At 45.2% G+C, this 26,343-nt stretch overlaps 1 protein-coding gene across 1 annotated transcript; it reads left to right on the plus strand.

Annotated features, from left to right (window-relative positions):
• Positions 1-7,439: 7,439 nt before the first annotated feature.
• PPM1D (protein phosphatase, Mg2+/Mn2+ dependent 1D) lies at positions 7,440-26,343 on the plus strand. Its single transcript, XM_032130080.1, has 6 exons — positions 7,440-8,021; positions 12,299-12,527; positions 14,752-14,876; positions 20,475-20,665; positions 21,555-21,794; positions 24,913-26,343. Exons 1-6 carry the CDS (start codon positions 7,583-7,585, stop codon positions 25,456-25,458), a joined length of 1,770 nt encoding a protein of 589 aa, XP_031985971.1. The 5' UTR covers positions 7,440-7,582; the 3' UTR covers positions 25,459-26,343.

Raw genomic sequence — 26,343 nt, forward strand, 5'->3', positions numbered from 1 at the left:
ATCTCAAAGGTGTCAGAGGATGGTGCTAGACTCCCTCCGGTGATGCCCAGCGACAGGATGAGGAGCAATGGCCGTAAACTAGAACAGGAGAAGTTCCACCCCAAGATCAGGAAGAACTTTGCATGAGGGAGGTAAAGCTCTGGAACAGCTGCCCAGGGAGGGAGCGGAATCCCCCTCTCTGGAAACATCCCAAACCCACCTGGACACATTCCTGCTCCAGGTGATCCTGCCTTGGACTGGATGGTCTTTAAGGTCCCTTCTAAACTTATGGATTCTGTGAATCCCTGCAGGCAGCCATAGGGAGTGAGGTTGGATTGACCACCACGGCCCACACCAACCCGAGGGGCTTTATCTGCACAGGGAGAAGCGGCTGAGCACCAAATAACCAAATATCACCCCTCACACTCTGAACCCCACCCAGCCCAAACCTCTCATAGAGCGTAAATATCATTTACAGCTCACCTGTGCTAACAGCCAGCTGATATTGGGCCACCTGTGACCTCCAGGTGTGTTGGCAGCTCGTGTGAGCACCATTTGGGCACCCAGAGTTTGCTATTACAGGACATAATGATCCTAAATATTAAAGAAGTTTCATTATTGTATGAATTTTCTGTTGATGATGTTTTCTTAGTTAGTGTAGGATTGCTACTCTTCTTTTTTGTTTTAAAAATTATAGGTGGCAGAGCTCCTGCTGTTTTGCTTTGGGCACATTACTTTTAATAACCCAAATTGTTGCTATTCCTCCCATTTTTGTGAGAGGACATTATTCTTTGTCCTTTACTTGCAGAAAGAAATGTTATGGGGTGGGAAGAAAGGAATGTGACATAAACAGACCATGGAAAATTGTTTTGTCCCTTTTTTTTTTTTTTCTTTTCCTATTGGTGGCTTCAGATTTTTCTTTTATTTTCTGAAATGATGAGGATTTATTTCATTTGAGGGAATACAGCTGGTTTCTGTTGGCAATTAGCCCCCCGGGTAGAGGCTATTTAGCTCAGTTACTTTTAGAAGCCTGGTTTGGGAAGGTTGGAGGTTTGTAGAGAGCAGGACAGAGCTGGTTTCCAGTGCGTGAAGTAAAAGGTTATTGATAACATATTGAAAAGAGTAACTTTTGAACTTGCAATGCTCTTTTTTTTTTTGCTTTAAAGTAAAGCATCTACTAAATTTCCTTTAAAAAATGGTGAAGGTAAATATACTTTTCAAGCACTGTAGCAATGGACTTTATCTTCTTGACAAATTACTATGTTTTGAAAAACGAGCTAGGCTGCACTTTCTACTGCCTGGTAATTTTTTTGCAGACAAATGTAGAGTGTGCCTATTTAGAAGAAGAAATAAATGTATTTGTGAAAGAAGAGCATTGTATAAGGCCTCTCTGGAGCCTGTTACTCAGTCTGTAACTTATTTTGGTGGAGCCTGAAAAATAATCTTCATAGCAAAGGCAATTTAATCTCGAAGTAGAATTTAAATATGCAAGAACTTGTTTTTTATTAATACTGTCTAACTTGATATATTTCTATACTGACTTACCTAGTGATTTTTTTATCATAAATAGCTACTTTGTTGTTAAAGGTGTTAGAGAGAGTTGGGGGAGTCCTCAGTCACTGTGCTGAGATAGTAGGTAAGCAGCAAAACTGACTTACAACAGACTATTTTATTAAATAATTGGTTACTCCTTAGTTATCACATTTGTTTAATTCTTTTTTTTTCTTTTGTTCCCCCTTAAACCATATTGGGAGCTTATTAATAAAATGTCTTCATTCAATATTGTGCTTTTAAAAAATTTTTTTAAACATAATCACTCATTAATCATTGCAGATGTTGGAAAATCCTTCTGACTCCAGTCCTTGTTGGCAGAGCTTCTGATGGATATTCTTATCTTTGTTGGTATCTTTCTCTTTTTTTTTTTTTTTTTAATATGGGGAAATAGTTAAAGGACTTATACAAACTCTGCCAGTGCCTGAAAGCAGAATGGGGATGGATGTTGTTTGGGGAAAAGCCTTTAGTCAGTCTGGCTGCTGCAATCTGAGCTTTTGAAGATGCAGCTGGGTGTCTGAACCCCTCACATGCACGGCGTCTGGAGAGTGGGACATCTGGGTGTCATTGGAGGGAAAGGGGATGCAGACAAGCCTCACAAGGGGTAAATGTAGAAAGAAAATCTAATCATGGTCTTCTATTGTCAAAAAAAACCCCGAAGTGCCCCCAGAGATCAAACAGCCTCTGGGTTGTCAGAGCTCCCTGTGTGGAAGGAGTTCGTATGGAAGAGATTTTACATCTGCAGACATGGTTGTGTGATTTCAGGAGAAAATAGATGGAGCCTGGTGATGTTCTGCTCCCCCCAAAAAAGCTCAAACCCTTAAAAAACCCCAAATCTCAGCCAGATATTGGTACTGAGTTACTATTTCTGGACAGCAGTAAATTGCTGAAGTTCCCCTCTGCTAGAAGAGGCTGTTCCCATGAAAAGCTGAGAGTTGGGATTGCTCAGCCTGGAAAAGAGAAGCTTTAGGATGACCCAGCTTCAGCCTTCTAGCACCTGAAGGTGCCTGCAAGGAAGATGGGAGAGGGACTATTTACAAGGGCATGGAGGGAAAGGGCACAGGGAATGGCCTCACGCTGACAGAGGGTGGGTTTAGGTTAGATTTTAGGAAGAAATTCTTCTCTGTGGGGCTCATGAGGCCCTGGCAGGGATTGCCCTGAGAAGCTGGATGCCTGGAAATGTCCAAGGCCAGGTTGGACAGAGCTTGGAGCAACCTGGGCTAGTGGAAGGTGTCCCTGCCCACGGCAGGGGGTGAGAATGAGATGTTCTTTAAAGTCCCTTCCAATCCAAGCCATTCCATGATTTCTTTCCAAATCTGGATGGATGACTAACAAGTCAATTTGGTCTGAAAATTACTGCAGAAAGTAGCAGTGTTGTCTTTCTCTCACAATTTTGGTTTCTGTGACTGAGCTGCAAACTGAAAAGAGGGGTTTGGTTGTTATTTTTTTTCCTGTTGTGCTCGTAGATTTATATCACAGCCAAATGAGGAGCTGTGTGTTCATTACAGATCATGCAGGAAGCAACAGAATTGCCTCTCCTACTGCTGCTTTTTTCTTACTGCTGTGTCCTCAGGTCAGGTTAAGTCACCTGCAGTTTCACCTGACTCATTTTTAACCGAAACCAATTAGGAAGCACTCACATAATGAGCATTTCTGGTGGGTAGATTTGAATGGTAATTTTTGTCAGGGAAGTGGTGATTAGTGTTTGGGAGCCCTCTCACTGACCCTCTGAGGAACTGAGAGGGGAGGCTTGTAGATGCTCTGCCTTTTATATGCCTGTCTCAAATGATTTTGTAAATAAGTACTATTTTTTTTTTCAGGAGTATAGTTCCAGAAAGCCTGGATGAAAAATATGGAATCTGTTTCATGTGTTGCTAGTAAGAGAATGTCACTTGCATGCTTTCCTCAAAGGTAAGAGACTTGTCAGAGAGTAAAAAAGCGTTTGTGATTTTGAAGAGGAAGTTCAATATGGATGTAGTTGAAAATTTGAGCAAATTCATCAATGGGAAGTTAAGATTTGGATCATTATCTGGCACAGTTTAGGCTTTTCAGATTGGACCAGCAGTTCTTGTTTTGTCATGGGTTAAATGTGAGCTCTATTTTTTTAATTATTATAGCTGGGCATAGTTAGTGGAAAAAAGGGTTCTAAGAAAACAATAAAAACCTGCTGAATTTCCTTGCAATATGCTTATTTTGAAGTGGGAAGGAAGTGAACTGACATGGATAACATATGAACCTACTATATCTCCTTGATGTGGATATTAAAGGAACCTTGAAAATAGTTTATGGGGAAGTTGTTGGAGGCTTCTAATTTTAAATTCTTAACAGGAAATCATTAAACTGTAGAGGAGCCAACATAACAGACTGTTGCTCTAAAACAAGAGCTAAATGCAGAGCATCCACATGAACTTGTCAGATCTTTTTTTAATGTTGTTTTTTTTCCCTTTCCTTTCATGTTTACTGCAACCCAGATAAATACATTTTCATTTCTGTTTTTCATGTACGTCAGTTCAGGGTCCCATTCTGAATGAGATGTGAAACCAGTGCCCTTATGGTCAGGCCTCAGGGCAAGTGCAGAAATTGTGATTATCCATCAGAGCCAGGGGTGTTAACTCCTTGTGTGGTCAGGTCCCACCTTCCTTCACTGACGGGGAAAAACCTTTAAAAATGTGGATGTTGCTCACTTTTAGTTTCTTCTTTTACATGAGATTTTCATGCTTTAGCTGAGCCCCTTGCTGAGATGATTGGCACGTTTCACTTGGGCTATGCAAGAGGTGTAACAACCTTTGGTCACTGTCAGCTGGGCTGATGAAGCTTAATTAGGGGCTTAATTAGGGGCTGGAGGAAGGAGAAACATTCTGAGGTGTCTGTAAGAGCTAAGACATGAAGGTGAGTCCCCAAATGCAGCTGGGAGATTATTTACAAGTGAAGAAGGTTTTAAGAATGTGGATTTGCCAAAGCCAGGTGGGCACTGCTGCTTTCTGCTGTCCTATAGTTCATAAGTTGGTACCTAAATGATGAGCTTTTCTATAGCTGACATGAATTGTCGTGTGTTGATAATGATATATATTTAATCTGTCAGACAAAATGAGTCATGGCTTTTGCAAAATATAACTTGGAGTAACTTTAAAGCTTCTGGGGAAGAGAGGGCAGGGTGCTGCTCACCCAGCACCAGATTGTGATGTGGAATTAGGATGAAATTAAATGTACCTGTCTTGTTTCTTTTGATTGTCTGATGCAGCTGAGGAGAAGGAATTCTGTGGTAAAAATATGTAACTAATTTCTTTTAAGCCTATTTAAGTTTTTTTTTAAAGCCCCAGTTAAAAGAAAAACTAAACTTTTCATCACAAAAGAAATCAGGGCCTTTAATTTTGAGAAATTACTCGAGTCAGTTGAACCAGAGCATTCTGAGGTGGATTTGTTTCAGTAACTGTTAGACAAAATGAGGATAAGCTATCATTAAGGTCAAGTAAATATCTGATTGTGTTTGGGTTAGAAATATTTCATGTGAAATGAATTTAACTATTACGTAAAAAAGCTTTTAACTGTGAGTGGTTTAACCTGCCTTCTGCATCTGAAATAAATAGCTGAGGAACCATGGGCAGTTTCTGCTTAGTGTTTGCTTCCTTTAAGCAGAAACCAAGAAAAGCACTCCCATTTTTATAAATGCATGAGAAGTGCATAAAAAATGCTAAATTGCCCTTCAGTTATTGCCTGTTCCTTAGGTCCTGGGCTGTGGAAACTGCAGTGGTACTTTCTGTCAAGCTCCATCTTTATTCAAAGTTTTTCTCCTTGCATCAAATTCATCTTTATTAGAAGTTTTTCTCCCTGCATCTTCAACTTTTATATGTTCCTATTTCTGCGAGGGTCTGGTTTAGCTGAAGGGGTTTTTTGTGAGCTGTAGGACTTCAGAAGAAAATGAGGAAATATGGTTTGAGTTGCCGCAGGATCTGCTGGTTGTGTGCCCTGTAAATCTTGAAGCACTTTGCTGTTCCAGCAGCAGTTTGGAGAGTGTAGTTGTTGCAGGGAAAAACATCTTTAATGTATTGTAATTAGATTAAATTCGTGAGTGTAGGTATGATTTATATGGGTTGTTGTCTTGACTGTAGAAGTATTGACAGAAATAAGGCACTTTTTCACATGAAAAGGCAAAAGCAATACTTGGATATAAAAAGACAGAAATACCTTGGGGTTTGAAAAGGAGTTTCTTCCATCATAACTGGTTTTTTCCTTTGTTTCCTTATTTTTACCAGATTACCTAGAGTATGTTTACATAAAGTGTAGGGGTGTAGGAGCCAATTTGTGTGGTTCTGTTCCTGGAGTAGCTTGTGATTTTCCACTCTAAATTGTTTAAGAAAGCATTACCTATATTGAATGGAACTAATCCTCACATGACAACATCTCTGGCTACATTTACCCAGCTACGAAATAGGGATATTGAACTCTTTTTGGAATAATGGGCTTTAGTTGTCCCTGTGATGACACAGGTCTGACAAAGTTATTTTGTCTTTTTTTGTTGTTGTTGTTGATAGTTTTAAGTCAGTTTGTTTGCTTTCTGGCTACTTTGTAATTAAAAATGTGCTGCAATGTGGGTGGCAGTGGATCTGCTACAGGCCTGGCAATTGATGTGTCATGTCCATGGTTTTTATGTTAATTAAGAGGGAAATAGTGATACATTGTGATGTTTGGGATTGCATAAAGCTCAAATTAGTCTTTGTCTCCTTTACGCACTGTTGAAATGCCCAATATACTTATATAAAACACTGTTATGAAACTTAATGGTCAGATTTTTAAAGCAATTCTATATTGGGGCTGATGATCTGGTGGTTGATCTGATGGTATAAACACCTGTAAAGTAGGAAGGGATCATTACCTGATTGGATTAGTGTGGATTAATTCATTAATGGTTGGCAAATCCCTCAGCCCTCCAGGAATCCAAAGCTTTGTTGATATAGTTTTTATTTCTTAAATACTGCTGACTTTTATGTGGTTGATGGGAGGAAATCCAAAGGGCTTGCAGTTCTTAAGCCAAACAATTATCTCCAGGGAAGTATTTTTGCAAAATTCCATGGTGGTTTTTGCTATAGTGGGAAGGGGATCTGGGAGCTGGCAGTAAAACAATGTCTGGAATTTCAGCTATAAAAATGAAATGCACAAACCCCTCCAGAGTGAAGGGAATGTCTTAAATAGTTACGGGCATAAAACGGTGCAGGGATGCATAATTCCAGAGGGGTCATTGGTGGGAATCAAGTGGGAAAACAGGGATGAAAGTAAGGACCAGGGTTTGAGTAACAGTGGAGTTCCTGGAGCAGGGAAGGACGCAAGGGCTGAGTAACACCCAGGGGATTCCTGGAGCAAAGCGGAGAGAACCTTTTCTGGTTCTGCATCCTACTTGTAGTTACCGAAGTCCGTGTGAAGCCTTTTTGGCGTGCCTGTCGTGGGGGACCCAGGGGACACTCATCGCTCTCTACAGCTTCCTGGGGAGGGCGAGAGGAGGGACAGACACGGATCTCTCTGCTGAGCAGTGACAGCACCCGAGGGAACGGCCTGAAGCTGTGTCAGGGGAGGTTTAGGCGGGAGAGCAGGGAAAGGCGCTTCCCCCAGAGGCTGCTGGGCACGGCCCCGAGGCTGCCAGAGCTCCAGGAGCGTTCGGACAGCGCTGCCAGGGGCGCCCAGCGGCGGGACGGTCGGGGTGTCGGCGCAGGGCCGGCAGTGGGACCGGATGGATCCCGGTGGGTCCCGTCCCGCCCGGGCTCCGGGGCGTTTCGGGGACCGCCGGCGCCTCTGCGCTCCCTCCCGCCGGCCGCAGGGGGCGCCGCGGAGCCCCGGCCGCGCCCGCCGCCCCTTCCCTTCCGCCGCGGCGGGGCCGGCAGGGGGCGCTGGGCGCGGCCGGGCCGGGCCCGTTCCCGTTCCGGCGGGCGCAGGGAGCGGCAGCGGGAGCGGCCCGGGGCCGCCGCGGACATGCCCGAGCGCCGCCGCCTGCTCCAGCAATAGTCGTCGGCGGGCGGGCAGCGGCGGGTGCCGCCGCGCGGAGCCGCCCCCCCTTCTCCCCATGGAGGGGCCGTACGCGCTCGGGGTGAGCGTGTTCTCCGACCAGGGCGGCAGGAAATACATGGAGGACGTGACCCACATCGTGGTGGAGCCCGAGCTACCGCCGGCCGGGGCGCACAAAGGCGGAGCGGCGCCCGCAGGCCCGAGCGGCGCCGAGCCCCCGGCCGAGAGCGGGCGGCGGCGGGGGGGGACCCCGCGGGCGGCCGAGGACGGGGCGCAGCCCCCCGGCACCGGCCCCGGGCGGCGGCCGCGCCGCTCCGTCGCCTTCTTCGCCGTTTGCGACGGGCACGGCGGGCGGGAGGCGGCCCAGTTCGCCCGGGAGAACCTGTGGGGCTTCATCAAGAAGCAGAAGGGCTTCTCCTCGGCGGAGCCGGCCGAGGTGTGCGCGGCCCTGCGCAAGGGCTTCATCGCCTGCCACCGCGCCATGTGGAAAAAGCTGCGTAAGTCCCAGCGCCCGCCGCGGACCCTCCGCGCCCTCCCGCGGGCTCCGCTCCCCCCCTGCCCGCCCCCGCTCCGCCCGCGCTGCGCCGCTTCCCAGCCGCCTTTTCCTCCCCCTCTCCCGCACTATTGTGAGCGCCTCCCTCCCTCCATCGCTGCCGTCCCCGCGCCGGGAATCGCGGCGGAGCGCGGGAGGGGATCCCAGCCGTTGAGTCGAGTAATTCGGCAAAACAAGAAAAACTGGAGGGCACGCTGGGAGAAGAAAGATGTAAACACAGGGCGAGAACACGCTGTTGTGTTACGTAGCTGGGAATGGTGCGATGGTAGGGCTGCAGTTTGTTTTCAGGGTGTTAGTACACGTCGATCTCCAAATTCGATTCATTGGGGAGGTCTTCATCTTGTTGCCTTGGAGAATCGGACTGAATTCCCCCTTAGATTTCCCTTGCATCATGAGAAGAAGAAAAAAAAAAAAAGTAACTTTAACAAACTGAAATGGGCCGGGAACGGGGTTTTTCCCTAACGGTGCTTCCAACTGTTTTTGTGAGTCCCGATGGAAGGATTGAAATGTGGCTGGTTTATAACTCGCTCACGTTGTGTGAGCATGGGGGAATACGCAGTGTCCCTGACAAAATAGAAAACACACTTAGTATCCTGAGGATGATTTTGATGTATAAATATATGTCATCGTTATGTATTTGTGCCTGTATTAGTTGTTTAACTGCAGTAGCATAGAAGTTGTGGTCGTAAATAAGTAAGTGTTAAGGAGAGGAGCATGCCCAGACAAGTGACAGTCATCGTTCCTATACTCATCCTTCTCCCCGAGGTCTTGTGAGGCTGCAGTTTGAGTTTCTGAAAGGGTTTTTTCCTTCGTAAGATGAAGGTTCTGACTTAGAGCGTGGTTGTTTATATAGAATGTGTAGAATGTGTGTGTATTGTTTAGGCATTTAGGCATTCAAAAACCTCAGAGAAAAAGCAAGAGCAGTGTACAGTATGTGAGGAGAGGTGTGGAACACAGTAAAACTGGATCCAAAATAGTGACAGTGACAGTGTGGCTTGGGAGGGAAACCTGAAAAGCAAGAATTGCACTCAGAGTACCTCGGGCTTTCAACAAAGTGATTCAGGAGGGTGGGGGGAAATTATACTTTCAAAACAGTTTCATTTTCCTTTTTCTTGAATAGCAAAATAGAGAAGTTGTGCAAATGTCAGATACTTGAGGAGATAGAGGGGAAGGAACAGTGAGTTTGAGGGCGTACTGGTACTGAGCACGGAGGGAAGGGTGTGAATTTTAGAAGCCCCAGAACCTGACCACAGCCTTGGCAATGGGGTGTGGGACCTCCTGGGCTGCAGGGCTGGATGATAAGGAGCAAAATGTGTGAACAGGGGGCGATGGCATGGAGGGGGGAAGATAAGGAGTTCAGTTTTCTGGCTGCTGTGTCCCTGGTGTGGTATTTGTCACTGGAACTCTGTGTGAGCACCGAAGGCAGGGAGAAGTGCCCGAGTGCAGGAAGCTCTGTTTAGTAATGAGTGTTTAGCAAACAGCACCGGGGTTGTGGAAGCAATTTAAATTGTTGTGAGAAACAACACAGCTCTGACTGGGAGCCCTTGATGGCACTTCGAGGTGGGCTGTTTAGTAAACTCCAGAGCATGTTTGCTCCTCCTGATTCCTGCTGCACGTGCTTAATAGCCTGAGTTTTGTGGGACAAACCCATTATTATCTCTAGTTTATAACTTCATCCTGTGTTGCAGATTCCCAGCGTGAATTCTACTGACAGGCAATAATTTTCCATATTACCATGTGTAAAGCAGCTCTTTAGCTGTGTGTTGGTGACACTGTGGACATGAAATGGAGACTGGGTATGTTGGTATCTTGAAGTGTGTGGGAGAATGGTTTGGAATTTTGGGGTGGAGGACGGAGTCTTTATTGCTTGCAGTTGGCTGTTGGAAGGGAAGCTTGTACTCGACTGCTCTCTTGGTTGTTGGAAGTTCTGGTGTCATCCCGTCTATCCCTGATAGACACAAACCACAGGGATCATGACAGTAGCAGAAAAAGCAGAAAAACACCCCTTTACAGCTGGTGATCATTTTTGGTATTAATTCTATAGTAATAAAATTCTCTGAATTCTAAAGAGCTTCTAGAGTCAGAGTTCATTTTGGAGGCTACAGAATCAGTTGAGTTTATGAGTTCAAAGTTACAAAGCTGAGTGTGAAGGCCAGTGGTTTTCAAGTAGAGGGGAGAAAAATGTTTTAGAAAGATGTTCTGTTGATGCTCCTGATCCGTGGAGGACTTGGGTACATGGATTTGATTTTATTTAATACTTGAGCTCAGAAGAAAACCCAGCAGTTTTGACACTTTTGCTGGTTTCTGGTGAGACACAATCTCTAAAGAGAGAACTGAGCTGTATCTAATACTTATCTCTGAACAGGAGCAAGGCATGAACTACAGTCCCTGGATGACAGGCAGATAATTCCTGGTTTTGTTGAGCCTAAACTCTGAGGCTGCTGCATCATTCTTTCTCCCACAAGTGGGTGATTTCTTTCTCTCTGCTCCCCATCCCCATAACGACTGATTTGACTCTCTAATATATTTTATTGCTGTTCAGGGGTTGTTACACTGACAGAAACTCATTAGTTGCAGCTTGTTTTCTGTTAAGTGCATGGTTGAAGTCCTCATTACCACTTGGCTTCCTCCCTTGTTTGCTTTCCATTTGGAATGTGTTAGATTTAATATCCACAGTTAAAACTGCCAGACAAAGTACTTCCAATAAGCTGATTGAATGTTTGTGTTCTTGAAATAAAGCTGTTCCTAGGGAGAAAGTGTGTTTTAGTATTTAGAACACAAAGCTAGAACTGCTGGAACTTAAATGTTTAAATGATGCTGGATGTCTTGGTAGCTCACGCTGAGGAAATGCAGCTTTTGTCTTCATACTGCCTGTGAATTCTGCTTCTCCAAATTCTCCTCCATCAGTTGACTTCAGTGTCTTCTTCCCTCAGGCACCTGAACATCATTCAGTAGCACTAGAACTTTAATTCCTCTTTTTTTTTTTTTGATTCCGTTTAAAGCTTTAGAAGGTTAAAATACCTGTTTTCACAGAGGGTAAGGTGTAACTGTGTTTTTCTTTTCTTTCCTCGTGTGTTTATTTGCTGTGTGTTTGTTGTGCCACAGGCACAAGTAGAGAAATCAGTGCTTTGGCAGCCCGAGTTAGGTATTTCCTGCAAACAGCTTGTGTCACAGTGGAATTTTTGTGTTGTGCTGTGTGAGCCTGACTTGTGAAGCGCAGGAGATAGAATGTGACAGGGAGATGAGGCTCCCTTTGGAGTTTGTCTGAAGACGTGAGTGGGTGCAGTGAAGAGGAAACATGAGGTTGCTGTTGACAGTTGGGATCAACTGATAACTGGGAGCTGAGCCTGGTTTTTGTGGGTGCTGAGGTGGGGAGGAGGATGGTGTGGCTGGGCTGGCTCAATGGGGGTGTTGATTCACCCAATTTGTGCAGTTTTGGGAGAAGATGAGTTTGAGTGTGTAGATAAAAAATAGGAAAGACATGAAAGAGAAATTTGGATTGGATGTAACCGGGGAGAGTAATTTAACAGCGAGTTCATAGAAGTGGTTTGAGGACAAAGCAGTTGAGAGAGATTTCCCTGACCACGTGTAGTTGACACCAGTGTAGGTGTGTTATTACTCTGAATTCCAGGGATATCTCCTGTAGAACTTAAGGAGCGCATACTTGAAGTAGCCTGAATTATTCAGCTCTCCAAAGGGAAATGTGAATAAAACATTTGAGACATTATTCAGCCTAAAATGCTGTTGTTCAGCCTATGAAAATAAAACAGCAGCTTTTCTCCCAGGGGAATCAGGAATGTCCACAAATCCTGACTGCCAATCAAATATCCAGGCAAATAACTGAATTTATGACGTTTCTACTACTTCAGACAGGGAAGTGGAGAGTAAATCTCAATGAAACACTTGGTTGATCCTGTTCAGCCCCCAAAGAGCACGTCTTCCCCTGTGTTCTTCTAGTGATGCTTGGGATATCAAACCAGAAGAAACAGCTTTTTGAACCCTATCGTGGTGCTTTAATGCTTGTGTCAGTTTAAGCTGAGGCTTGGGAGGGATGTTAAGGGAGTGGGGGGACCCGGGGACACTGCTTGGCCTGGCTGTGGTTAAGCTCAGGCTGTGTTGTAACATCCCACAAGCCTTTGAAACACCCTTCAAGGCACTCCCAGTTCCACAGAACTAAACCCACGGTTTTTGTTTTGTTCCTTGCCTCGTTTCTCCTTGCAGCAGAGTGGCCCAAGACCATGACAGGCCTGCCCAGCACGTCGGGGACCACGGCCAGTGTGGTGATCATCCGCGGCTCCAAGATGTACGTGGCCCACGTGGGCGACTCGGGAGTGGTGCTGGGGGTCCAGGATGACCCCAAGGATGACTTTGTGAGAGCTGTGGAGGTGACACAGGACCACAAGCCAGAACTTCCCAAAGAAAGGGAGAGAATTGAAGGCCTTGGGGGCAGGTAAGTGTGTCTGCTTTCACTGAACTAAGCTTGAGCTTGTTTTGGGAGGGCACACGAGGAGCTGAATCTCAGCTGTTTCTCTTTTGTCCTCTTATTTTTTTGTTTTTAACAGCTTATTGGGGAATAAATTACAGGGATCCATTGTTAGACAGTTGTGGTTTTTGCTAGTGGTTTATAGTACACCCAGAATTTTAATTTCCTGGTGGATCATGCAGCTGAGGGGTGGTTACAATTCTAAATGTTCACCAACAACTTTTTGCAAGTGGAGATGGTAATTTTTGGCCTATATCCCTTTAAATTCTGAGGAACTGGCGGGTTGGGCAAATTACCTTTCCCCACAGGTAAAATGATACGAGGTCTGGAATATCCAGTTTGTCACAACACTATAATTTCTCAGGCGTTCTGCATTGTCCCTGAGATGACAATGGCAGCTGTTGAGTAGGCTTCTCAAAGCTTCTACTTAGGGAACGTAAGAAAAATCCTGGATTTGAAACAAAACCCTGCCTTTGCTGTGTTTAAGGCCATGGTTTAGCACCTGTCTTTCCAGGGGCCATTCCTTCCCTGGCGGGAACTGGCAGATGTTGGAACATCTGAGCTGGGGTGGGTATGTGTTCCCTGGGAGTGAGGGGAAGCAGGCAGGGCTCTGTCAGGTGGCACAAATATTTGGAGACAGCCCCCAGGGCTCAGATCTGGGAGCTCTGTGTCCTCCTGGTGCTGCACCAGATGGATGGGCACGGTTTCCTCCTCGGAGCAGGGATCACTGAAGGTTTTCCTGTTGACATCATTCATCTGGGAACCCTGTCAGCCCATTAACCTTCAGATATTTGTGTCTGTGGCAGGTGGGAGTTGATCAGAGGCTGTTTTGCAGGAGGGATAACCTGCAGTTTTGCTGTAGGTTTCCAAGGTATTTCTTAGAGATTGGAGATCTCTGAAGGTTCAAAGAAAGCATTCCCCTGAAACTTAGTATCTACAGGAATGGTTAATTTTATTTTTTTTTTTTTTTCCCCTGGTGCCCCTCCTGATTTTTCCAGACTGGCTGTGAGGCACCTGGTGGGAATGAGGTGGAACTGTGCAGCTGTGCTTGGGAATGTCTGGTCTCTCATGAGAGCAAACTGGGAACAGTTAATGGGAGAGCATGATGGAATCTTCCATTAAAATGATATTTCTCCCTGTAACGGTCTTAGTGTGGGATGAGGTTTTTTTTCCAATAGTGACTGAAGTGAGCTTTGTGTGGTCATTAGTTGTACAAGTGGATGAGATCAAGTTTTAGGATGTGGTGTTTGTGACTTTGCCGTGCTCTGGATGGAGCTGAACATGCCCTTGTTGTTAATGCCTTTGAAGTGTCAGGAAGTGCATCTTGAATGGCTTCAGCATGAGGAATCTTGAGGCTGTTCCAGAGCTGCTCAGTTTCTAATTACCAGTGGCTGTTCCTTGGATGAAAGGAACTTTCTAGTATCTAGTTCCTAGTTTGGTTGGGACCAAGCTTTGCTAGTTCCTGGTTTCATTAGCTCTTATTCCTTGATGGTTCATGCTCCATTCTTCTTTCTTCCCTGCCTGACACAGCTGCCCCAGTTATTTGCTCTGTAGCTGTTTTGACCCTCCAGTGCCATCTGGGAGAGCTAAACCAGTGCTCAGTGTCTCAGAGCAGGTGTTCACATGCAAATGCAGAGCTATTCTCCCTATCTCCTGCTTCCTGCAGACACCAACTGGAGACAATTCCTCTTTTGTGCCTGCCTCCTGTTGGTGTTCCTTCCATTAAGCAAATCCTTTCAGGAGGCTGCTCCTTTCTTTTCTGTCGTTTCAACTATTCTGTGCTGCCCTGTACTGCCAAATTTTGGGAGATGGAGAAGACTGGAGCAGGAACTGTGTGATATTTAAGCCTGAGGTAGCTGGTGTTAACAGTCCTCATCTGAGGGAGGCAAATCCAGTTCTGCTCTGTCTCTGACAGATTAAAGACACTCTTGCATATGTTGTAACCAGCCAGAATTTCTTCCGGGTCTTCATTCCTTTGTTTTTTATTTTCCTCTGTCCTTCTCACTCTCCCCCTTGGCTTTATATGGAACTATTGAAGTGCTCTCGTGTGATTTGAAATACTTCATTGTGCTGTGGGCTTCCCTGAGGGTGCCATCTCTATTGCCTCTACTTTTGCATGTTTAACTGTTTTTGCCTCATTGATGCCAACTGCCTCATTCCTGTCTAACCTCTGCCTCTGTCGTGCTTTCAGTGTGATCAATAAGTCTGGTGTGAACCGCGTGGTGTGGAAGAGGCCGCGCCTGACCCACAACGGCCCCGTGCGCCGCAGCACCGTCATCGACCAGATCCCCTTCCTGGCTGTGGCCAGGGCCCTCGGTGAGTCCCCTGAGCTCAATTTATCCCCTGGCTTGCCAAAACAGGGAGTTTACAGGGGTTTCCTCACTTGCCTTCTGAAAGTCTGGGCTTTTTAAGTGTATTTTAAATACGATGATTTATTTTTTGAATAAAGCTGTAAAAGGTGGCATTGGGGAGAGAAGAATGTGCCTTACAACTTGCAGGGTTTTCAGCCCCAGCCCTACAAAGGATGGGACTTAATTTTACCACCAAGTAATCAAAAATTACAGTCCCAAGAGAAAGAGACCAAGGTGCTCTCCCTCCTGGAGACACACAGGGCTTGTACGTTTTCATTTGTGTCAGAAATTCAGTTTTACTGGGTGGTGTATGAATTCCTTCAGTCTTTCTTTTGTGGAGAATTTTTTTTTAAAGACTTGGTGTAGAATGGGATGAAAGTCAAATCTGTTTAACTTTAACTTGCCTTTATGGGAGCACTAGAAATGAGAAATTGTCTTTGAGGAGCATCTCATTCCGAGGACATAAAGGGATATTGCAGTACTAGAAAACTTGAGATGAATGGTTTTTGGGAAGTACTTCTTAAGTGAATTATTGGATGTATCTTACCCATGAATGTTAGTGTTTCTGGTAATTTTTCCCCTTAAATTGCGTTGCAAAATGCCAATCTTTGGCTGTTCATTTTTTTTCTCTTTATGCAGTGAAGAATCTTCTATGCAGATATACCCAGAATAGGTTTGATTTTATGGGATTGTGGTTCTTACCTGTAAGAGCTGTGCTGTGATGTAACTCCTTGCTGGCAGCTTGGCAGAGCCGTGGCAGTGCTGTCAGTGCTCCTGGGTCAGCTGGCAGTGCCCATGGGGACAGGCTGTCCTGGGACCAGGGTCTGGATCATTCCAGAGCCTTGCTGTGTCTGATTTCACAGGCAGGAATAGCTGTGCCACAGGGATTCGTCCAGGGTTAAGGAGAATTTTGCAGTGATAAAGAACACGGAAAAGACAGCTGCGTGTCAAGCAAAGAGTCATAGATGCCTGAAAATTTAAAAAGTTTAATTTTAAAGACTTTTTCTCAGTATCTGAAAGTCTTTTTGTGTCCTATTTTAGATAGGATAGAGTTTATTTTGTGGTTAGGAAAACTTGAGAGTTTGAGTAAATCCTTTGGAGTTAATAGGTGAGTAGCAAACAAATCTTCGTCCCCTGAGCAGCATATCCTTGTTGTTCCCTCCTGCAGGACAGGGGAGGTGTTCCTCCTGGATTGCAAAAAGTGGACTCTTAATTTTGATGCATCTTTTGTTGCTGTGATTGCAACTGGGAGCCAGGCAGGAGGGGAGGCTGGCCCCAGCACTGTGGAAAAGTTGCATTGGTCAAATATTCAGCCAGCAGAAAATCCTGGTGCAGAAGAAATCCTTCTGGCCAGATTAATTCTATTGACCTCCCCTTTCCTGTTCTGATTGTCAGAAGTGTCCTTCTGCCCTAAAATAAGTATTTGTGCTATGCACAGTGGCTGTATTTAAGTATTTAAATAATGCTTAATTTATTTATAGCCCCATAACAAGTCAGAAATATTTGGGCTTTGTGCTGTCTCTGTAAGGCATCTGTAAGCTGCTTTAACGTACACAGCAGGTTTCTGTGGCTTCCAATGAAACATTTTAAGCTGTAGCAGAGTTCTGTATTTTCACAGCTACTTCTGCTGATCTTTTCTGGGCAATGAGAACATCTGGTTTTTTTATACTAATTTGCTTTGTAATAGATACTCATGAGTCTGTAGTGAGGGATCACCTGGCAGTGTTTGGGAGGTGTTTAAATGAATGAATGATGAAACCTGAGCAAGGAACCCGTTAGTTCAACCACTCCCTCCTGCAGGAGCATGAACTCTGCTTTCCCTGGTTTTTCTGTAGGAATATAATAGACTCACCCCTGTGTTTTAGGTGGAGCAGCCTCCGCCGTACAGGTGTGACTCTTCCTAAGAACAGGAATTTCCTGCTGCCCTCTAGGAGGAGTTCTGCACCAGAACAGGGACTCCATGTGGAGCTGCGGCAGGAATCTTTGACAGGGATAGGGAAGCTGTTTTCCAGAACAACTGACTGGGTGCCAGCACTGTTTTGTGATGCTCTCTGAATGCACATACCATGAAATCCTGCAGAAGAGGCTATGGCTGACCTCAAATGATCTGAGGAAATCCCTGTATAAGTTTTTAGGGGTTTTTTACATGCATTTAACTATTTTTTTTTAAATTACCAAACAGAGTAGACACAGCTGCCACTCAGTTTTTCCTTCCTGCTCCATTGTAGGCCCCACCATGAAGATCAATCACATGGAATTCTATAAGTTGTATTTAAGTACTGCACAGCAATTTCCAGCTTCTGTTGATAATTGCCTTTCTGTTTTATCTCTATAAAACCAGACAAACTTGGGGTGCATTTGGGATTTTTTTCCTGTCCATAGGATGTCTTGCCTTAGCTTGTACAATTTTCTTCAGCCCTGAGACAAAATAGTAAGTGTGCTGTGCCAAATGTAGAGTGTGTGCTGTGCTCTGGGGATCTCTGTGTTGCACACATCCTATGAAGGCACCTGTGGCTCTTTGTGGAGAAAAACTTTGATTTTAAAAGCTCTGGGATTAATCAAACTGGGGTTTTGTTTTGGACTGAGTTATAAAAGTAGTTTTCTTTCCTCTATTAAAACCAAAAGCTGTTTTTATATGCAAAACAGCATCACCAGAAACAAAAGACTTGATTTATGTGATTTCTGGACATGCTTTTGCTCTAAGAAAGCTTTGGGCTTAATCCAATCCAGCCCACTTGTGTGATGGGTGCTTTTGTTTGTAACTTCAATTACTTCCCTGGCAGCAGTTGACTTAGAAGTAGGTTTGTTGTTGTTTTTATAAGGTAACAGTAAGCAGATAAGAGAGACTGCAGAGTTTGATATATTCTTACAGGCAGCTGAATTAGTTTCCTGCTCCTTTAGTATCTGATTTCAAACATCTATTTCATTTTGTAAGATGTAGTGTAGATCTCTGTATGTTATTCTGGTTTGAGTCAGGACTAAGAAACAGGTTTTTCTGGAAGATATGGAAGGAACTACATTAACAATTTTTTTTGGAAAAGAAATGTGCAAACCTCACACTGAAAGAAATGCTCCCGGTGTGTAAGTTTTAAAAGAACAAGATTGTCAAGAGTTTTGTAAATGTTTGGGTTTTAATTGAGAACAAAAATAGTCTGGCTCCCAAATAGCAGCCTGAGAGCCTGGCATTCCAGCCCTGTAACACCAGCCTTTGGCACATCCCAGCTTCCCAGGCTGCCAGAGGGTCACTGCTCTGTCTGCTTGCTTTGGAACAGAATTAAAGACTTCAGAGCACTTTGAAATGCTCAGGGAAACGTGTTCTCTGCTTTCTGGCTGCTCTCCTCTGCCTTTTCCCTTCCCAGAGTTGTGACAGAGGCTGCCATGGAAAGCACCTCTCCAGGCTTGTGTTCCTGGGCTGCTGGGGACGCTGAGCTCTCCAGCTGGCCAGGGAGGGGACACAGCTGGCCACAGCTCCAGGAGGCTCTGGCTTAGGCTGGGGAGCTCTGCCCTTCGGGGGGGGAAAGAGAATGTCCCCCACCCTGTGAGATGGGTTGGCCTTGGTGGGCTCAGAGTGGACGGATCTGTGAGAGTCACTCTGTGCCTTCAGCAAGTTTATGACCCTCGGAGTCGGCCTTGTGGCCACTGTGATATTCCCAGTTATCCTTGCAAGGAGCCCTCTTCCTCTTGGAGCAGATCCCCTGAAATCAGTGCCATGGTTGCTTGGCTGCCTCCTCGGGAAGGGCAGCAGATGGACATGATGACGTGTGTGTAGATGAACCCAAATGAATGAACATCAGGTTATTTTTATCACCCAGCACAGTATTTTTAATTAAAAACCGATTCGCCTAATAACATGTTGTCATTTCTCCTACGTGAATATGAACAAAGTGGGAAATGGACGTGTAAAAATATTATGTACATTGGAAATTGATGCTGCTCCTGTTTATTTTACCTGCTGTGGCCGTGACAGAGCGATCGATGTGAGAAACTCTGAGTGCAGGAGGACTTTCCGTGGCAATTCACATCCAATAATTGCCGTGCCGGAGCTCAGCTCTCGTGTTACAGTATTTATTTTGATCTCGCTGCCAGCTGGCTTTGTTGGGAGCCTGTGGCAGCCGAGTGCACCTCTGTAGGAGCAGGCTTGGCTTTTAATTAGCTCTCATTAGCAGCATGTGCTTGCGGGGCTGCTGCTGCTGCAGCCGAGGAGAATCGGGGCTTTAATGAGGATGGGCCGGCCCTGCTGGCTGCGGTGGAGTGGGGTAATTGAGTTGAAGTATTCCCTTTCCTGACTCTGGAAGAGTCTTTTCAACTGGTTGATAGCTTAAGGCAAAGCTAATGGAGGCAAGGAGGAAGACAAAAAGCTTATTTGTTGTCTTTAAAAGGGTGCTGATGGATGTGGAAGAAGCTTCAGGCTTTGTCCAGCAAAGGAAGAGCCTGACAAAACCTTACTCTTGAGTTTGAGTTGTTGAGCTTCTGTTTGCTGCTCATCTCTGACATTTTAATTAATTTCTGCTTTTAAAGCTGTGTGTTCTGCACAGAAAAATGTAGTCAGTGCTTGCAAGTAATAATAATAATAATAATGTTACTTTTTGTTGCTTATCACTATAGGAAGCTGTTTGTGAACATGGAAATAAATAAAAAGGAATTGTTAGGGCAAATAATTACCATTCTTGATTTGAAGGCCCAGCCTTAGAAAAGGTTTTTAATTTTTCAAGTATACTTGATAAATAGAATTGAAATAAATTGATGTGGAAATGCATTTTTCTGCTGGAGTGGTTTTTACTTGAGGATGGTTTGGAGGGAGCTCTTGAACCAGCGGATGATTTGACTCAGATGTGTTGTTCAGCTTTGTTTCTGGTGAGGTGACCCCAAACTCATTCACACAGTGAGAGAGAGTTAAAAATAGAAATGTTCCCTGCATGAGGCCGTCCTAGGGAGAGGCTTGAGCTCTGATTTTCTGCCTTCCTGCTGGAGCTCAGGCAGTGCCCGTGTTCCTGTGGCTTCTCTCCAGCTCCCAAACTTGGCACATGGTGTTCAGCTGCAGAGAGCCCTGTGTGGCTTTGCAAGTGGTGCTCGTGCTGTGGGAGGAAAAGGAATGGCAAAGGGAATTTAACAGGGAAAAGGTTTCAGTCTCCTCCTCTGCTTTTTCCTTTGTCCCTTCCCTGTGGCACCTGCACACAAAAATATTTGCACATTTGGTGTGGGATCAACAAATCAAGGTTTTACTTTGGTTTAAGGAGAACTTGATTAATTCAAATAGGTTTTAGTTTGGACAGTGACTGAGATTTCACCATTTTTCTAGGTATTACTCTGTTCCATTTCTCCTTTTCCCACAAATACTTGTTTTAAGAGAGTAGAAGACCTCTGAATACAGCTTGGTTTAAGTTAAATATGATTGGAAGGTGGCAGCAGCTGAGCCGTGACTGGGCTGGAATATCTTTGTGTTCCTGCTGATGACTCAAGGCTGGTGGGGGATGGTTTTCCTGGGAACATTTTTCTCTGTTTTCCAAGAGTGAGATGTCTCATGTGTTATGTAACAATTCCAACCCATTTTCTGCTTTGCCAGGTGATCTTTGGAGCTACGACTTCTACAGTGGGGAATTTGTTGTGTCCCCTGAGCCCGACACCAGCGTGCACACCATCGACCCCCAGAAGCACAAGTACATCATCCTTGGCAGTGACGGGCTCTGGAACATGATCCCACCTCAGGATGCCATCTCCATGTGCCAGGATCATGAGGAGAAGAAGTATTTCATGGTGAGAGCAGTGGCCAGAAGTCAGTGCGGAAATTTCATACTTGTTACCTCTAAAAATTGCTCAGTCTGGTAGGGGTGAAAAGTACCCCACAGAGTTGGTGGGGTTTAGGCATAGTGATGGTTTTGCCACATGATAAAAGTTGTTACAATGTGGCTGATGTTAAATACCAGGGATCTTAAGGTATTTGCTTTTTGTTTTGGGGAAATTTGACTAGCAGGGTGTTGTCTATGAGTAAAAAAGGAGAGAATGAGTTTCTTCTCTAAGGAAGTTACTCAAAATGCTGTCTGAATATTAAATTTATTTTACATTATTACGTTAAGGTGCACGTTATAATGCAGACAGTTGTTTAGACTGAATTAAATTATTCTCTGATTTATTTTACAAAACAGTTGACAATTCATATGGAGGAACAGAGCGTAAACACTCTGCAAACCCCGTGAGGGACTTTGGAAAGACTGTAGGTTGTGTTCCAACCTATTACAAGCTACTGATGAGTTACAAACTATTTACACTGTTTAAAGCACTGTATATATGCGGATTATACCACAAACCAATTTAAAAGGTGTATTTTGTTACGAAGGAAGATGTGTTTTGATTCGGATTTCTGAATGGAGGCACTTTGGGGCGTGGTTTATAGGAATGGTGTGTCTGTGTGGCATGAGGTGCCTCGCGGCTGTGTGTGGGTTGTTGCCCTGTGTGTGGGTTGTTGCCCTGTGTCCCGGGGCAGGTGCTGGTGGCTCTGTGTGACTCCCCGTGTCCCGGGGCAGGTGCTGGTGGCTCTGTGTGACTCCCCGTGTCCCGGGGCAGGTGCTGGTGGCTCTGTGTGACCCCCGTGTCCCGGGGCAGGTGCTGGTGGCTCTGTGTGACCCCCGTGTCCCCGTGTCCCCAGGGCGAGGCGCGGCAGTCGTGTGCGCGGATGCTGGTGGGGCGGGCGCTGGGCCGCTGGAGGCAGCGGATGCTGCGGGCGGACAACACGAGCGCCATCGTCATCTGCATCGCCCCCCTGCGCGAGCGCGGCCGCTGGGACGGCGACGAGGAGCTGGTGCTCAACCTGGCCGAGGGGCCCAGCTACAGCAGCCCCGATGCCTGCAGCCTCACCCCCTCCTGCTGCTGCACGCCCCCGCTCAAGGTAAGGGCTCTCTGTGGTCCCTTTCTGCCTTCCCCCAGCTCCCTGGAGCAATCAGAGCGTTGCCAGAGATGCAGCAATACTTGTAGAAACTTTCCTGACCTGTCAGTTTACATCACCTTTTAATGTTGCTTTGTTTTAATTTTGAATGTTTACTGTGTATGTCTAGATAATCTATTGCTGAGGTTGGCTCAGTTGGCTAAAACACGGTGTCGCCATTCGATGACCCTTGTGGGTCTCCTCCAGCTCTGGATATTCTGTGAAAGCTACAGTTGTAATCCAGGAATTTAACATATCCTCAATAGTTCCACGTGCAAAGGTTTGGAGGAATGGGCCAACTTTTAACAATGTTTCTTAAAAGACATTAACACTCGGCCTTCAGTGTTCCAATGTATGAATTTTCACAATTGCTGATGGTTGTTTATTGGTAGTTGTTGATCTGTGCTCCCTCCCTAATGTGGGAGAAATTAGTACTGTAACTTCACAAACCTTGAAATGTATTGTTTCTTACAAGTAAGTTTTCCGAGATCCTCCCCAAAATCCAAGGCAGCCTTTTGAGAGAGAGAGGAGCCAGAGTGGGGACCAGAGGTTTAGAAGAGCAAGAACCCAACACATCCCCTTAATTTTTAGGCTGGGCTGCAGTTTTTCATTCTGTCTTGCTTGTGTAGCTTGCCCAGCCCAGGGATTGCAGATTGTGAATGTGTTCCTGACAGGGGGTGCTTTGATTTGGGTTTGTTTGGTTGTGGTTGGGCTTTTATTTTATTTTTTAAGGTTAATTTGTTCCAACACATGTTGCTGTAAAGAACATTTTCTTCCTGTTCTGGGAGATCTCGTTATCATCCTTTGGTTGATTTGATGTTCTTTGTTGGAGGAAGAGACATCGTAACATAAGGTCTTTCTGGAGTTTGAGCCATTAACATAAAGCAGAGCTCTTCAGAGGGTTTTTGTTTTGTGGCTTTTCCCCCCCCTCTAAGAACTGGAGTGTAGTTATGAGTGGCTGTTTGTTTCAGTAATTACCAGCTGCTCCTGATTTAAGTTACTGTCCTTTGATGTTCTGCAGTATCTTCAGATACTTGTCCTTTGGGCAAAGGAAAAGAAAGCAGAAATTAGAAAGGGAGTTTTGAACGTTCCCTTGGGAGAAACAAGCCGCTAATAAAATGGCAAGCTTCAACTTTGTCTCCTCCCCTTTCATCTAGTGGAGCAAAAGCCATGAAAAGAGCTTTAAACCTAGCAAAATCTTGAAGAAAAAAATTAAATTGTAAATGCTCCTAAAATTTTCAGTCACAGTTTCTGTGAAGGAAGCAGGGATGGCCTTGATTCCTGACAGCTGCTACCTGCCAAAACAATTAATTTGGAAAGAGTTGGAGACCAAAGTTTCTTAATTAAACAAAAGTATTTCTTAATTGCTTATCCTTCTGGCAGCAATTACTAATACCAAATTAATTCCAGTATTCCTGAGGCCAGTGAGAAAGATTGATTGGATTGTTGAGAAATTAAATTGGTGACTTGCGGGTTATTTTTCCTGTTTTGTTACATCACTCTCCAGCAGTCCATCCTCTGCCTTTCCTTGGCCTTCCCAAAGCCTTGTTCAGTCTCAGCTGTTTGCACCAGCAGATGTTGGGGAAAAGAGCCACAACATTAAATGTCTTGCACAATAAAAACATAAAACTGAGTTTTATGTGACACAATGTCAAAAATTACATTGAGCAGCTGAGGCAGCATTGCCAGAGCTGCTCTGCGTGTGTGATCTGGTGTCCTTCTGGGTTCTGCAGGAACTGAGATGAAGAGTAGCCTTTAAAATACCATTCTTAAAGGTCTTCCCTCTTGTGTTGCTAAATGTAGCAAAGGAATATTATCTTAATGGTTTTGTCTACACATGGGGAGCAACAGAGGAGTAGAAAGGAGTGGAAAACCAGTGTGGATGCTGGGAACAATTCCGATTATCTTTTCTTTTGGAGTGCATTTTATTAAACCTGGAGTTGTTCTGGGCTGTGACTTCAGAAGTGTCTGTTTATTCACCTGAGGTGTTGCCCTGACTGGTTCAGCTGTGTGCATTTCAGTTTCCAGCACATGATTTTCTTAAAATAATAGCTGCCATTTGCCTTCCACTGAGGGTGTGTAGTGTGGCCTTGAAATTTACTTTTGAAGGGCTCACTGAGTAACCAGGGATTTCTTCACAATTAAATCTTTAATAAGGTCAGAATTCCTATCTTCAGAGCACTGCATCAACACTAATTTTCATAATCCCCCCGTGGATAGTGAGAGCAAGTATTGTCCCTGTTTTCCTGTTGGTAAAACTGAGAATGAGGCAAAAACACTTCTCAGAGGCTGCAGAAGAGATGAGGGTCAGAGTTGAGGAAGTGCCTGGTTCTCAGGACATCTCTGTGACTGCTTCCCGGGGAGAGGCTGTGAGGGATGGAGCTGGAGGAATCCCTAGGCAATAAGAAGTGTAACTTTGCATAGTGAACAGGAACTGTTTTTAGATGGCTGTGTCTGACATTTGCCCCTCTCTGTGGGCAGCGGGGAGAGCTGTGAGGAGGAGTTTGTCCAGCCCCTGCTAACCTGGTTGTGCAGAAACTGAGAGTGCTGAACGTAACAAAGGTCAGGAGCCTGTTCCTGCTGTTTGCCCTGATGGTGCTTGGCCAGGGACCGTGCAGAAATCAGAGGGCAGTGCAGTGCCTCTGTCGGTGTCTGATGGAGGGGAGTCCTGTCTGAGGGTTGGAAATGCTGCTGCTGAAAATTGCAGAGATTACAGGCACTGCTTCTTTCCTGAATTCCCAGCAGCTGCCTGCAGATCTGTGTTCTACAGCTGCAGTTCACCTCTCCCTCCACCTCTCAACAGGGAGAGGAATGAGTCTGCTTTGGAGTAGGATTCTTCTGCCTTTGATAAGGTTTAGGGAAATTCTAAAAGTGTCGCACTTCTAAACACTGTCTCCACCCTCAAAGGATAAAGTCTGTCCCAAGGCCAGGTGGGACGGGGCTTGGAGCAAGCTGGGATAGCAGAAGGTGTCCCTGCTCATGACAGAGTTTGGAACTAAGAGATCTTTAAGGTCCCTTCCCAAATCATTCTGTGAGTCTATGATTGTATTTATGCCTAAATATTTTGTTTCTTTTCCCTCAGCTTTTAGAAGATGACCCCTGGCCACGACTGAACGCTGCTGAGCCCATTCCTCCCCTCCTGCACAGCAACATGCTCTCAGAACAATACCTGGAGCTGCCAAACGAGATTGCCAAAAGCAATTTACCTTCCTCAGGAGGAACCCCGAAGGATTCAGGCCCCCAGGAGGAGAAGTGCAGCAAAGCCCTGGCTTTGAGGCTACAGGAATCCTACAGCAATGGTTTGTCAGTCAGCCTCTCCCCTTCCAACTCGGCCAATTCAGGCACGGACCAAAAAGGCTTCAAGGTGTCCCCTAACGGCCAAACAAAGGCGCAGGACGCGGAGCGGACGCCGCCGGCCAACTTTAAGCGGACATTGGAGGAGTCCAACTCGGGCCCGGCGGTGAAGAAGCCGCGGCGGGGGCTGGGCCGGGGCCCGGGCGAGGGCGCGGCCGCCACCCCGCAGCGCAGGACGCCGTCCAAGCTGGCGATGCGGCGCAGCCTCCGCGGGCAGAAGAAGCTCGGCAGCTCCCTGTTCCACCCGCCCAGGAAAGCCGTGTGCGTCTGCTGAGCCTGCCGGCAGCGGCCTCGCCATCCCGGCCCAGCTTGCAAGTGGGTGCACAAGTTTGAAGCTCTTCCCGTTGATCTTTTTTTAAAGTAGGAACATTTTTTGGTATCCGACAGCTTTATCCCAGCCTTGTGCTTGCTTGTATTATAACTGTGAATTTTGTAGATGTGTAGGGTATAAGTCACTGTAAAATGTGTGTAAATTTGTATTCCTTCATATAAATGTAGTCTCTTTTCTTCCTTGTATAATTGTTACGGCGGGGCTAAGCCTTGTTTTAAAAAAACAAAAACAAAAAGTAAAATAATCCTTTTTGTTAATTTACTAAAGTCATCAATTTGTATACACTTCTTGTGAGGAGAATTTCACAACTTTTTAACTAAAGTAAATTATTAAACAGAATGGAAGATATGTATTTTCGTAGTCTGATACGTTCCACCTAAAGTGTGTCTTTTAGAGAATACACTAGGTTTATATTTTGGTTTTAAATTTTAGATTTCTCTACTCAGAAATGAAATGTATGTGGAAGCAGAGATTTGAGTCTTGCTTTACACACCTCAGTGTCGATTTTATGTTAATTGAAATACTATGCAGTATCTTATTTAGTTGTATTTTTTGTAACAATAATCGTCAAAAGTATTTAGCAAAAAAAGTGTGTTTTAAAAACTCCAACTCCCCCGAGCATCTGACAAAGCCATTCCCATCCCCTGTTCCAAACGATGGCATTTTATCCAGGCATAACCGCCCTTCTGAGATGTGTTTTCTGCTATTCCAATACCGATGGTGCTGCTAATACCTTTCAACACAAGTTCTTAAATTATTTTATGACTATTTTCATTGACTATGTGGACCATGTGTATGTTCACCTCAATAAAACACATGAAAATTTGA

The sequence above is a fragment of the Corvus moneduloides genome, chromosome 20 (genome assembly GCF_009650955.1).
Source record: "Corvus moneduloides isolate bCorMon1 chromosome 20, bCorMon1.pri, whole genome shotgun sequence".
In the NCBI taxonomy this organism is placed as follows: Eukaryota; Metazoa; Chordata; class Aves; order Passeriformes; family Corvidae; genus Corvus; species Corvus moneduloides.